At 45.3% G+C, this 14,805-nt stretch overlaps 1 protein-coding gene across 1 annotated transcript; it reads right to left on the bottom strand.

Moving 5' to 3' along the window:
- Positions 1-48: 48 nt before the first annotated feature.
- Positions 49-14,640, bottom strand: DKK4 (dickkopf WNT signaling pathway inhibitor 4). Its single transcript, XM_027600549.2, has 5 exons — positions 14,511-14,640; positions 2,854-3,003; positions 2,189-2,339; positions 1,568-1,717; positions 49-343 (listed from the first exon to the last, which is right to left on the bottom strand). Exons 2-5 carry the CDS (start codon positions 2,962-2,964, stop codon positions 93-95), a joined length of 663 nt encoding a protein of 220 aa, XP_027456350.2. The 5' UTR covers positions 2,965-3,003; positions 14,511-14,640; the 3' UTR covers positions 49-92.
- Between the last annotated feature and the right edge of the window lie 165 nt (positions 14,641-14,805).

The following is a 14,805-nucleotide window of genomic DNA, read 5'->3' as shown; positions in this document are numbered from 1 at the left end:
TGACCACCTGAGCCACCCAGGCACCCAAATGTCTGAAATTTCTGTTTGAATACAATAAGGAGTTGTCTTTATTTTGAAATCTTTACAGCTTTTTAGATTTTTTGGCATACTCTTAACCGCGCATGCTGTTGGTTGCCAGTCACTTGATTTCGACATAATAGTCCAGGACCACAGTCACAGCGCTGGAAGATTTCTGGAGCTTGAGCAGTATCTTTCTGCCCTCTCCTAGAGCACACCTCTCCCTCCAGGAGGACTGGCTTACAAATTTTAGTCCAGAAATGACGAGCACAGCAAAGTCCAGCTCCGCAGTCAAAAGTTCTAAGACATCTTTCTCCCTCTTGTCCTGTAACAAGATTTGTATGTGCTGTTGCAATAAAAGGGGAAAGTGGCATGTAGGGGGCTTGTAAGCTGGGGTGAAGGGTAGGATCTAGAACTGAAGGCCACAAAGTAAAAATAAAAGCAGCATGCAGGTCTCCCAGAGCTAGATCTTATGCCCAAAGTAGATGAAATGGAAATTTTAGCCCTACCTAATAGAATTTGTTTTATAAAGTTAAAACATTTTCAAAGAAAGATGAGATTTCCGGCCTTGGGGAATGAAATCAGTATCCCTTATCAGTGTTTTATTAAATGGGATTTATACGGACACAGACCATGACTTATAAAGGGGCTGCTTAACCTGGAGACACAAACTGGCCAATTCACTGCCTTCAGACATTCCAATTATTTTATGTCCAAGATTGGAATTTGAGACTACAATTTTGTAAAAAGTTTCATCTTAGTGAAGTTTGTATTTTGTCCGAGAATAAGAAGCTAAGGCACCTACTTTCATTTCTCTTTTATTTTGTATCCTGAAGACCAAGAAGGGGAAACCTCCATTTGTTAAATTACAGACAATAAAAACATGTATGTGTAAAATTCACTTAAAGGTTTTTTTGCTAACCAGTTCATAATTATGGCTAGTCCCCTGTCCTCTTGACGGGCTGACTGCCTTATGCTACTCCCTACATGATCTTCCTAGCTATGGATGGAGAGAGATTAGAAACAGGACAGAAGGGCGCCTGGGTGGCTCAGTTGGTTAAGCGACTGCCTTCGGCTCAGGTCATGATCCCGGGGTCTTGGGATCGAGTCCCACATGGGGCTCCCGGCTCAGCGGGGAGCCTGCTTCTCCCTCTGACCCTCCCCCCTCTCATGCTGTTTCCCTCTCTCTCTCTCTCAAATAAATAAATAAATAAAATCTTTAAAAAAAAAAAAGAAACAGGACAAAATCCCTCTGTGTTTCTGAAGTGGGGAGGAATCAAGTCAGGTTCAGCCTATCCTTAATAGCCTAGGAGGAGGACATGTTCTTCTTTTTTAGGCTTTTATTTATTTGAGAGAGAGTGAGCACGAGCAGGGGGAGGGTCAGAGGGAGAGGGAGAAGCAGGCTTCCCAATGAGCAGGGGCTCGATCCCAGGACCCATGAGATCATGACCTGAACTGTAGGCAGATGCTTAATGCAGTGAGCCATCCAGGCGCCCCAAGAAATGTTTTCCTTTAAAAAAAACGAAAGTGCTCATAATGCTTCTCTTACCCTTACTGCCTTGTGATTTCTTAATATTTGGCTTCCTTTTGGGTTTGTTTTCCTGAATTGGATGCTCAGTTGTTCCTTTTGTGTGCACATGATCTTGGTCATCGATCTGCCTCTCCAACATTGGCGCTGCATCTTCCATTGTACAAACATCTGAGAGACAACCAGGTGTGGTTAGTTATTAACTTCAAGGATTATGACCACAGACATGCTAATTATTACACTGTTACACAGTTTGGCAGTACCCCTGCCTTCAGTTTATATATAACTTTCATGATTTCTGGGACATATGCACTAAATATTTATATGCACATATGGCAAGGAAAGTAGTTAAGTAATTAGTGGAATCCAAGTGAAAATGAAAGAATTTGAAAGATTCCATCTTGAACCCTTCCTTTAAAATCATTATCTGTAAGTTGACAAAAATTATTGCCAGGAAATAAACTATTTTATTGCATTAAGAAAAGGCAGCTGCATAAATGACTTCAAGCGTGAATCCAGGAGACCTTCAGAGAGTGCCTATCTTGGAATATTCTAGCCTATGAGACTCAGATGCTGTGGAAACCAGTGGAAATCCACTGTTCTTGGAGCCGCGCCATGCTGCAAGGGTTTACGAGAGCTTACCGTTCATGCAGAGCGTCCCAGGGCAGCACATGGCCTGACGTTGGCACCTCCTTCGTAACCCACGACACGTAGCACAGAATGGCTTCTCATCTTGGGGTTTGAGGCAGAATTTTCTGGAACTGCAGTCCTTGTCAGACAGGCACTGTGAACCCTGTAAGGAAAAACTTGTCACAGGGCTGGGGAACCCAACAAGGTGTAAGAGGACTTCTAATCCAAAGTGGAAGGTGGAGGAAGCCAAGTCATAGTGGCACTGTGCATGTAGCGAAAGACCCTTGGTGGCACCTTAATTTTTCAATATAATTGGTTTTCTCCCACAAAGGGGAGATCAAATCTCCACTGACGAAACCTATGTGCTACAAAGGTTGTGTTCGAAAAATTGTCCTACTTTTAAAACTCAGGATTTCATTTTCTTGTGCTCTTTGTGAAAATGGAAGAAAATGCCTTCCCATGTGTGTCTTACAGATGATGATGAGATTTTGATGTATATCTATTACCTCGAGAAGCTGAGCCACATGTTAAGTACATATAGTGCTGGTGTTTGTGCCATTCCTATTTGATGTTTTTCCTCTAGTGGGTCACATCAACCCCTGCATCCATTTGCCAACTTGCCGCTCAGTGAGCCTTACCCCCGTGAACTGCCCCTTGCTCCCTTAGTGGCACTTTACCTTCCGAGCCCCGTGCACATCTGCAGAGCTCTTGATGTTGTTGAAGTCCAGAACCAGAGCTCCCAAGGGGGCGCAGAACCAGCTGAGCCCCAGCAAGACCACCACCGCCATCCTTTAATTGCCTCTCCATGTCCTCCAAACTGGGCTGCTCTAAACCCCCAAGAGAGCAAAATGTAAACCCTTCAAGGTCGTCTGGAATTGCTTTTCCCAAAGGAGAAGCAAATCTTCGTCCCAGTAAGGTGTGTGAAACTATTTATACCAGATGTGCCCCCCATCTCTCTCCACCCCCCTCCTCCTTCATTTCCTTCCTCCTTACCGCACACAGGCTTCAACAAATCCCTTTAAATCTGTTTGATCAATAGTTCAAAACAAGGATTCAATAGAAGGAGAGAAGGGGCAGGGCCACAGCGGCTTCTCCTCCAGGGGTTGAATCCCTCTTAATTATTGCATATCAAAGTTAGTTCAAAGGGTTAGCAGAAGAGCAGGATGTCTGTATCAAAGGCAAACTCTGATAATCACCTGCATTTCCTACCTTCAGTAATCCTTTGCGGGTGGAGGGAGTCTGTTCTAAGATCTGTTTTCACAGCTAATTGTGCTCAAAGAAAGAATGAATCATATTGGCCAATATGGTTGTAGAGGATGCCAAAAACTAATGAGTTACAAAATATCCTGAGAAGCTTTAAACTCTGCTTCAGATAGTGAAGACAGATAGAAAAGAGAGAAAATGCCTTCTGATTAGCTCTGGCATCCAGATGTAAAAATCCCAATAGCTTAAAAGCTGTGAACACAATAGCACCTGTTCTGATTCAGTGTCAATTGGCAAATAATCCTTCCTAAACTGCAAATTGAACCGTTTGAAGCCAGGGTTATTTAATTAGGAAAATAATGAGATTTATAACAATCCTCCCCCTCCTTTTCTTGATGGTGGGGACAACCGCAGAAAGCCCATTTTATGCAGATTCATACAATTCGATAGGAAGGGTCAGATGCATTTTATGTGCAGTGTATTTAATTTGTATTGCATTGTGTTAAATGGACTTGAGAAGAACAGGTCTCCACGTCTCTAGCTGATTTCAGGTGGCATTTCATTCATTTTCAATTTTCCTAATTTGACTTTTTAAAAACATCTGCTTCTGCTTCATCCCGTTTTGTCTCCTTGATTTTCAGCCAGACTGTTAGAAAAGTCAAATCATTTAGACCCGTGCTCATCACTGCCTAAGTATTTTAGTGGTAGAACAATCTAGATCTGGGTCAAAACATTTTTTTTCCCTCACTTCTTGGTTTCATTGTTCTCAGTGTAGATTCACCCTGGTATCTCAGGTGTGAGCTGCTATAATACTCAGTGGTGGGCACCATGTCTGGCCGGCTCAATTGGAAGGGTGTGCAACTCTTCATCTTGGGGTAATGAGTTAAGCCACATGTTGGGTGTAGAGATTACTTAAATAATAAATAAATAAATATCTAAAAATGCAGGGATGCCTGGCTGGCTCAGTTGGTGGAGCATGTGACTTTTGATCTGGGAGCTGTGGGTTTGAGTCCTATGTTGGATATAGAGATTACTTAAAAATAAAATCTTTAATAACAACAACAAAATCTAAAAATGCATAGTTTCTAAGCCATAAATGGCACTCTTGGTATTCTTGGGTCTTCCTCCAGAACATCAGCCCACTGAAATGTATCTCAACACTCTGTGCAACAGGAACATTCCCAGTCCTGAGTAATGGCTGGTGCCATTTAACAGCGGGTGAGCTGAGGCTTCCTTCCCTTGGTTCTCTACCTTGGGTTGGGCTGCTTGTCCATCACTCAAATGGTGCATGGGAGTTACTTCTTCAGCAAGTAGTCCTTTTTTTTTTTTTGTGCTACAACTGAAAACATCAAACATCCTTTGAGAGTATGATAAGCCTGGTGACTAGGTGTGTTACAGGATTTATTTTGAAGTTGGACAATTATGGCCAAGGATAAAGGAGAGAGCCCCAGGGTTCCCTCTCTGCTGGGGATCTTTGCTTCCTGTTACCTAACTGAAGAGAGAATATCAGGGCACCAAAGGCCTCTGGCAATAAACACAGACAAAAGGACTGACGGGAAATCCTGTGACACAGCAGAAACATTCATTGAGCACTTCGTATGTAGCAGAACCTCTGGTTAGATGTTGGGAATAACAAATAAAACACAGTCCTTGGCCCTGAGGAGCTAGTGTCCAGTCAGAAGACACATAATATATCTAGGGATGATTCCAATATATTATAACAAGCGCTAAAATAAAGGCATAAATGCGGGGCTGGGGGATCACAGAGGAGGGTGTGACTAGACCTTCTGGAGAAGTAAAGAAATGCGTCTACAGAGGAGGTACTATTTGAGCTGGGTTTTGTGGGATGAGTAGGAGTTTCCTGGGTTGAGAAGTAGGGAATGGTCTCACTCCAGGCTCAGAGGGTGAAGCATGTGGAGGGGCAGAGAGATGCACTTCAGCTCTAGGGAGAGATTCTGTGTGGCTGGGGCAGGTGTGGCTGGGGCAGGTGGTGGAGAGATGAGGTGAGGCTAAATGATGAAGAACCTGATACACCGTGCCAAGAAAACTGGATTTTATTCTACACGCAGCATAAAGTCATCAGAGACATTGAAGCTTGAAAGCGGCATGACCTAGACTGCTTCTTCAGAAAGTGGTGCCGGTGACAGTGTGGAACTGGGGTTGTGGTGGGTGAAAGTGGATGCTGGGCCGTCACTCAGATGTAACTGCCCAGATGAGGAGGAGGAGGGCCAACTTCAGGCAGGGGCACAGTGGCCACGAGAACCCAGCAAAGGGTGGGATTTCGAAGTGGAACCCCAATCAGTTGATGTGGGAGGTGGGGAGTGAGTGGGGCAGAGGGGCTGAGAGAACATGGCCGTCTCTAATTTCACATCCCTGGGTGGACTGTCGTGGTGTAAAAGCTGAGAATTCAGGATGAAGAGCAGGTTAGGGGAGGCAGGGTGACAGGTGGCCATGAAGAAAGCTGTCCAGATCCTCAAGTTTTGGCTAGATCTCTGAGATACTTTCCATGAGCGATGCTCTCCATCTTGCCTCCCGCAGACAGAGGGTATGAGAGGATGCAGACATTAGACCCCAGGGGGTCACATATAGGGCATGGAATGAGACAGAAAAGCAGACGTCTCTGTCTCTGTCTCTCTCTGCGCTGGGAGAGTATAGGATTTGGGGTCAGGCTGGCCTGGTCTGATCACAAGACTGGATTCTCCTATGTCCCTACAACACCCACCGCCCCCGTGCAATCCATCCACCTACTGGTCATGGAACTTGCAAAGCTCTATTGTGACTGTCTGCTTATTTGTCTCTCCAGCTAGATGATAAACTCTGTGAGGGCAGGGCCATAGTTGATTCATCTTGATAACCTCATGCGTCGAGTGCCTGGCTCTCAGTAGAAGCTCCATACAATTTTTATGTGATATATGGATACACAAATAAATGTATAGTAACTTTGGGGCGTTGGGCAAGTTACTTCAGCTTTTGGGGCTGCAACCGCCCCCCCAACCAGAAGCTGGCACTACCTCCTCCATAATGACCACATTTTGAGGATTCAATGTGGGAATACATGTGCAGGGCCTGGTACAGTGGCTGGCATTGATAACACTCTAAACAAGTGTCTTTTACCTCTTTTCTAGGCCAGAACGTTCCATTGTCACATAAACTTCAGTACCAGCATAACACATGGCCCTTCCATGGCAGGCTCTCCACAGATCTTTGTTTGAGCCAACTCACCAAGGATAACTCTCCCCTAACCTGAGGCCTTACTTGGCAACAGGGCCACTATTTCTAGGTCTCCTAAAAAGCTGGAGCAGTTTTGAGGAAAGTAAGAATGTGAATTCTTGTGTGGAATTTTAAGAAACAAAACAGAAGATCATAGGGGAAGGGAGGGAAAAATAAAATAAGATGAAATCAGAGAGGGAAACAAACCACGAGAGACTCTTAACCCTGGGAAACAAACAGGGCTGTTGGAGGGGAGGGGCCCCTGGGGGATGGGCATTAAGGAGGGCAGGCGATGTGATGAGCACCGGGTGTTATATGCAACCGATGAATCACTGACCTGATAAATACACTACATGTTAATTGAATTTAAATAAAATAAATAAAAAAAAGAAGAATGTGAGGTCTCCCTGGAAAAGGGCTTTTGGTACATTTTCAAATCTGCCAAGGCTGCTGGCTCATTAATAATCACGGTGTTCCTCAGCTGGGATGCCAGCAACCGAAATGAGAACGGAGATGCCCCTTTGGCAGTATTTACTGTGAAGCGGCCTCTCAATTATTTGGGGATTAGAGATCATGGGGCAGAAGAAGAGGATGGCAGGGAGGAGACAGCTTTACAAGCGTGTCTGCGTCACAGGCGTTCTCTCTGCTCCTACGTCAGGGCACCAAAGCTCACAAAGGCAGACTGTGTCGGCAGAGTTCTTGCAGAGGGCACCCCGTGCGCCCTCCGGGGCCTCCCGGGTCGCCGTGGTTGCCTCTCCAGGAGACCCTAGGAGCTCTGTCCGCTGCAGAGCAAAGCAACCCTCCCCTGCAGTTTTGGCCCAGATCCTGCCATCTGGACGCCCCCTGGCAGGGATTAGGGGTTAACTGAAAGTCTCAGGCTGATCCTCTTAGTTCCACACTGAGCATCCGGGCCAAAGGACCATTCCGATGGAGCAATATGGACTGAGCTCAGAAGAGGTGAAAATTCCCAGCACGATTCCCGTGGGCCCCCGCCTCAGCTCTGTGGGTCTGCTGCGCCCTGCCCCCCGCAGGTGCCCCGGCAGCACCCGCAGGCTGCTGTGTGAGAGCCGACACCTGCATCCTCCCGAGGGACAGTGCTCTGGGTCAAGTCGAAGGCAGAGTGTCAGAACCCATGATTTATATGCACTTAGGAATGGAAATTTCTATTTGTTATGGCTCCTGTGTCAAAACCAGTTTGATTTCCATAAATTTTGCTCTCCTTAAAAGAAAATCAAAGTGGCTGAAACAAGCAGGCCTTTGGCAGAATCTCACAGGAAATGTTCAATAAAATAAAAGATGAGAGGGGCATGTCGAGAGGAGAAAAAGATCGCAGGTTATAATCACAGAGTGGCTGTAAACATTAGGGTTTAGTGAGGTGAGGTCAGGAGGTAAAGCAAACTGCTTGCAACCACAGAGAAGTGTGTCAGATGTCCTGCAACTAAGCGTGGGGGGGCAGCACCCGGAGGCAGCAGGGCGGAGGCCGGGGAGATGGTTCTGGCCTCGTCCCTGATGGTGTGGCCACTCAGCTGAGGTCCTCATCTTCTCGAGGGCCTCTTGTAGGCCAGTGTCCTGGGAGTGTAGGGTGGGGTCCCTGGCCACCATGTGGCTCAGCCCCAGGAGACACCGTTCAGCCGCTAGTCTCTGTGAATTGCCCCCTTTGGAGCCGCCCCACACGTGGTGCTGGGGACCTCCCTTTTCTAGAGGGCAACAGCCTCAGAGCTCTGACTCGGCTCCAGGCATCTAGCCAGGAGCACTCCAGGTGTCCACAAGCTTCCCTCTTCAAGGATAGGCTCTGCCTTCCCTCTACTTAAAAAAATTAGATGAGGTTGTGTGTGACTTCATAAAGCCAAATGCCTCTCCACCCTACCTTGTTCCCCGGGCACTTTCCATACTTTTCTCAGTCCGTTTGGGCTGCTACAGCAAAAACACCACAGACTAGGGGGGCTGATAAGCAACAGAAATTGATTTCTCACAGGCCTGGAGGCTGGAGGTCCAAAATCAGGGCGCCCAAATGGGCAGGTTCAGGCCTGGTTCCTGGCTCCTAAGTGGCTGTCTCATGAGGTAGAAGGAGAGAGAACGCTCTCTGGGGTCTCAAAAGAGAGGACACGAATCCCATTCATGAGGGCTTCACCCGCACGACCCAGCACCTCCCCAAGGCCCCACCTCCTAAACCTACCCCATCAGGCATCAGGATTTCTACAGAGGAATTTGGAGAGGATGCAGTCAGACCATAAGCAATACTCTTCTTCCTCTGTACCCTGTCATGGCTGACATACCATGTTGCACAAAATGGCGGGGAGGGGCAGGGAGTGTGACTACAGACGCTACTGTGAAAAGGCAAGAAAAAATGAAAAAGCTGACCATGTCTCAATACATATTAGTCGGAAAAGGTAACGGCGCCCTCCCTGGGTCAGTGAAGGAGTCAGCGAGCTAGAGGACGTGTGCGTACTTGGGGGACCTGTGGCAGGGCTGCTCCGGCCCTGTGGCGCGTGTCCTTCCATCCATGCCACCGTGTTCCCCAGCGGCAGTCTATTGAGCACGCGTAAATATTTTGTTTTTACCTGAATGATATTTACGTTTCTAGAGTAGTTTACAACTGACTTCTTGAGGCCCTTTCAGCCTTTTGGTTGCCTGCGGCCTCTTCCTGGACAAACCAGGTTCCGCCGTCTTTTGCTCGAGACCCTAAGATGCAGACCAAACTGGGTCGGATTCTTTTCCCTCAAAAGTAGGGGGTGACTCCCGCGGCAATAGGAGACCCCAAACCTTCCTGGAGTCCCAATTCCGAAGAAGCACATTTTAAAAAAATGGGTGGCTGTCGTGATTGTAGCTAACAATACTGTGCTGTGTACATGGAGAGCTTTAGTGTCCTCACCATAACAACAGCAAGATGGTTATTAGGTGAGATAAAGGATGTGTTTACTAACCCGACTGTGGTAAACATTTGCCATAAATACGTGTATCAAATCATCACATTGTACTCCTTAAACTTACACAGTGTTATATGTCAATTATATCTTAGTGACACGAGAAAAAAAAAGCCCACCCATGAGTTCTGCACACATGAGCTCTGGAATCCCCTTGTGGAGGGGGGAAGCTGCGTGCTTTGAATTTCCCTGGGGTGTTCTCCAGGGGGCCTGCCTGGTTCTAGTATCCCTCCCCATGAGAGTCACCCTTCCAGGGAAAGTCTTCATGTGGTTACTCCATGTCCCCGGGTGTTGTGATGTATCTGACTCACAGGGTGTGATCTAGCCTCCTCTGGCCAGGCTCCTACCCTGGATGTACCCTGGAGGTGGTCCAAGCCTCCTCACAACTTTGGTCAAAGAAAGCTATCTGTGCCTGGAGCCCTCTGGGTGGGCCCCATTTGACCAGGAGTTTACTTCTGGAGGTCCCCATTTTAAAAATGAAGACACCGAGGTTCAGAGAGGTCAAGTAATTTGCCCCTGCATACAGCTAGTGAGTTGCAGGTAGATGTAGAATTTGAACATCAGTTTTCTTTTTTTTTTTTTTTAAGATTTTATTTATTTATTTGACAGAGAGAGAGACACAGCAAAAGAGGGAACACAAGCAGGGGGAGTGGGAGAGGGAGAAGCAGGCTCCCGTGCAGCAGGGAGCCCTGACCTGGGGCTCGATCTCAGGACCCTGGGACCATGACCTGAGCCGAAGCCAGACGCTTAACGACTAAGCCACCCAGGCGCCCCTGAACATCAGTTTTCTGGTTCCAAAGTTTATTTTTTCCTCTACGCCACACTACACTGCTTGCTACCTGAAGTCCCCAAATGTCAAATCACTTGAAACATAGCTATATATTCACTGAGAAATAAAATCACAGGGAACACTGCCTGTTGCCATATTTGGGTTACATACAACCGTAGGACTATGTCATCTTTCCCCTAAATTATCCTTTCTGGAAATGTGATTATAGTGGTTAAGATTAAATAACTTGAAGGTTGTGTCAGCCAGGCTGTCCCCTAATCTATATGTGGTACGTTGACGAAACTGGTTTCCTCACAAAGACAACTTGCAAAGATTTAAGGGTGCCCTTTTGACATTCAACATAGACCCTGACTCTGGTAGGGCAGCCCCTAGACACACCATCCAATCCTGTAGGATTCATAACTGTGTTCAAACCTTGTGAAGAATTTGGATGAAGCCCCCCGGGGGAGCAAGAGGAGGGCTGGGTTCATCACCCTGACACAAACCCAAGCCCAGTGCACGCTAGCCGGTTTAGCTTTGCTTTCACTTTGATTCCTTGCGCCCTCTTGTGGTCAAGTGAAGTGGGCACTCAGAAGGCCCAATGGAAATTCCAGGTACTCCATTCCAGAGGCGGTTCCCGATTTTTGGTGGAAATTCCCTATGGAACAGTACTTCCCCTCATAAACCTCAGTTCTTCCCCACCTTATGAGAGTGACCTTAACTTTTCTAATTATAACTGAAAAACATGTTTCCAAACTTAAAAATTCTGTAAAATACAGTAAAGTGTAAAGAAGAAAATAAAAGTCACGTATACTCTGACTCAGCGGAGACAGTCACTGTCAAATTTTGGTAAATTATCCCAATTTCTTTCTATGCAGGTACATATACACATATACATATAGGATTTATTTATTTAATATACAATATAATCAATCTATCACCAGCTCCAGAACTAGCCATTACTAATGCCTACACCTCCCCATGTGAACAACCTCCAACCCGTTGCCCTGTCTCCCCAGCACTGATGTTTCTGGTTATCATTCCAACGTTTCTTCTTTTAAAGATTTTATTTACTGGGTCCTAGGATTGAGTCCCACATTGGGCTCCCTGCCGCTCCCTCTGCTTGTGCTCTCTCTCTGACAAATAAATAAATAAAATCTTAAAAAAATAAAACTAAAAAATATTTATTTGACAGGGGAAGGGGCAGAGAGAGAGAGGGAGAGGCAGACTCCCCTGCTGAGCAGGGAGCCAGATGTGGGGCTCCATCCGGGGATCATGACCTGAGCCGAAAGCAGACGCTTAACTGACTGTTATCCAGGTGCCCCTCCATTGCTTCATCTTAAAGTAAAATTACAACACACACACACACACAGCTTGAGGTTACACTGTACTTACTTTTGCTTCCTCCTCTTTGTTTTTCATTGAACCTTCCCTCAGATCATCAAATATTAATCGGAACATTTGGCTGTACTATAACCCCGAATTTGGGTGTATTATAGTTTATTTAGTGAATCCTGTAAATGTTGACCATTTTGATTGTTTTTAAAATTTTGCTATTCTAAATCATTCAAGCTATTTAAGGGAAATCTTTGCACACATCCATGATTGTTTCCTTGAGACAAGACCCTAGAGATGGAATTTCAGGGTATGGTGTATTGACATCTTTGATCACCCTGCCCCCCTGCACTGGAAGCTGTTCCCCTGTTGTCCACCTAAGTCATTCTGAGACATCACTTCCTCGGGAGCAGCCTTCAGTCCCCTCCCCCAGCACACTGAGGGGCTTTCACCACTGGATCCCTCTGTGCCCTGCAGCCTCCCTGTAGAAGGCCAAAAGACATGGTTTGCACCTCCTCCTCTTCAAAGATGCCTTCAGCTGCTCAGTAACTAGGGGATCCTCACCCCTCATCAGAATTTTGGAGTCCTTGAAAACAAACAAGTGAGCCCTTTTGCTTTAATGAAAAGAAACAGGAAATTAAATAATACCACTGGCTTCAGAATCTTATTTTTTATAGTTAGTGTAATTGAACTACCAAATCTTCATAGTGGGGCCTCTGCTCTTCAGTTGTTTTTCATTTCTGAGGGTAAAACTGTACTAACCTTCTGAGATTTTTCTTTCAAAAAGGTAATGGAGGCAGATCAGCAGGCTGTCTTGACTACAGCAGGTGACTTGTACTGGAAAACTGCTCACCCTCAAGGTGACATGGGCCTCTGGACCCAGACAGCACTGACACGTAGGGCTGTTTCCTCCTACATCAGCTCTGAGCATGGTGCCCTGCCCATAGAAAGTGCTTAACAAATGTCTCACCCATGAAGGAGTCTAAAATCCCTTCCCTGCTCTAAAATCCTGGTTCTAGAGACTTTATAGGAGAAGAATGCGATGTTACTAGGATTTGGACTGGGGAGGTCCCAAGGGTTTAGATCCCAGTATGAGTGGGGGAATGAGAACTGGCTGTAGTTTCAAGGTGGTCAAGGCCAGGGTCTTGCTATGGACATTGAGCATGAACCTGGATCAGGCTAAGTTGACAGGGCCAGAGGGATATGAAGCAAAGGAAGGATCTCCTCGATGGCAGGTGTTTTCCTTAACACTTTCTTTCATCACCTTCCTGAGAAAGTCTCTCCACATGACCTAGGACTGTTGTTGTCAGGTCCTTTCAGAAGAGAGATCTTTGGATAACAGAAGCTGAGGGAAGGAAAGTTGCCAAATTCCCATTCAAGTGCTCTTTATAATAGCCTTTAATGGCCTGCTGTATCTGACACAGGCCGGGTCTGTGCCAAAGCACAGGCTGAAGTGTGGCCCTAATATATGTACGTGTGCATATATGTGTATATGTGTGTGTGTGTGTGTGCACATAAAATTTTGTGTAACTTTTAAACTCTTACAGCATATTCATTTTCATCTGTTATTAACTAATGAACATTTTCCATATGCCAGGTAGATTGTTACATGCTATAGATACTTTATTTTATTTATTATCCACTCAATCCTTTGAAGTAAATATTATTTATTTCTATTTCACAGAGGTAGAGACTGAGGCATAGAGAAGTTAAGTTGCTTGCCTAAGAACAAAGAGTTGGCCCATCTAGGATACAAACTCAGCCTCTTTGGACTCCAAAGCTCATTTTATTTAGCCTACTAAGTTATACTGCTTTGCTTATTATATTTATCATATTCTGCCTCATCCAGCAGGTATTTATTTGTCCAAGTCCTACATTATGAGTCCTTTGGGAGCATTTATCTTACTTGTCTATTAGCCTGAAATGCCTTACACACACCAGGCAAATAATGATATCTGCCTACTGACTCAAGTAGCAACTTGTAGACTGGACATCAATAACTTTGTGGGGTTTTCTCCCCAACTTTTATTTTGAAAACTATAAAACTTACAGGAAAGTTTCAAGAATAATGCAATGAACACCCATATATCCTCCACCTAGAATCACCAATTGTTAGTTTTATACATTTTTTTGTCTTTTCTTTAAACCATTTGAATTAGTTGCAGATACATGCTATCTCACTCCTAAATATTTTAGCATACATCTCCTAAAAACAAGGCTATTTCTGCATAACCAAGATACGAATATAAACATCAGAAAACCATACATTGTTGCGATAGTAACATAATGAAGTCAAATTTTCTCAGTTATGCCAATAATGTTTCTCAATAGCTGTTTCTTGTTTTTTTGACCCAGGTTTCAATTTAGGATCACATTGCTTGCAGTGCCATTCCTTTCTTTTGTCTCCTTTAATCTAGACCAGTTCGTTAGCCTTTTTCTTAATCTTTCATGAAATTTACATTTTAGAAGAGACCCAGCGGTTGTTTTGCAGAATGTCCCTCAATTTGGATTTGTCTGATTGTTTCCTCATGAAGAGAGACACACCTTTAGCAAGAATAATACCTTTGTGTCCTCTGTACCATCCCTGGTGATGTTAAGTTTGATTACTTGGTTAAGGGTGACTTCTTTGATGTGAAGTTACTCTTTTTCTCTTTAGTAAGGAATCTGTAGGCTGATACTTTGGAACTGTATGACTATCTTCAAATGTCTAGCATCTATTGATATTTTTTGCCTGAAACTGGTGGATCCAGAGTGGTGATTTTCTCTTTCTATAGTTTCTACATTTATTAGTTGGTATTCTCTAAGGAAGAGCTTTCTCTCCTCCATCTCCTCCCTCCCTTTGAATTATAATCTATCGCTACCTGTGTGATCTTGAATAAGTCATGTCACTTACCCCTGGGGGCCCCGTTTACTCATCCTTAAGATGAGATAACCTAAGGGTCACATTCTTGAATTTTAGTCAGTCGGAGATGAAATTCCCATAAAGATCTGCTCGGCATCTGAACGAAACGCGCCAGGCCACAGCATCCATCGGTTGCGTCCCGGGTCCTCTCCGCCCGCCTCGCCCGCAGCCCCTCCCATAGCAACAGTAACTAGTAACCTCCGGGCGTTATCGCGAGAACGAGCCCCTTCAGGGATAGAGGTGCGGTCCCCCATGCCTCTTCTCCTACGTCAACTCCCGCTCCTGC

This window comes from Zalophus californianus, chromosome 2 (assembly GCF_009762305.2).
Source record: "Zalophus californianus isolate mZalCal1 chromosome 2, mZalCal1.pri.v2, whole genome shotgun sequence".
Lineage (NCBI taxonomy): Eukaryota > Metazoa > Chordata > Mammalia > Carnivora > Otariidae > Zalophus > Zalophus californianus.
The sequence above is the reverse complement of the archived record's forward strand: the minus strand, read 5'-3'. Positions and strand labels throughout refer to the sequence as shown.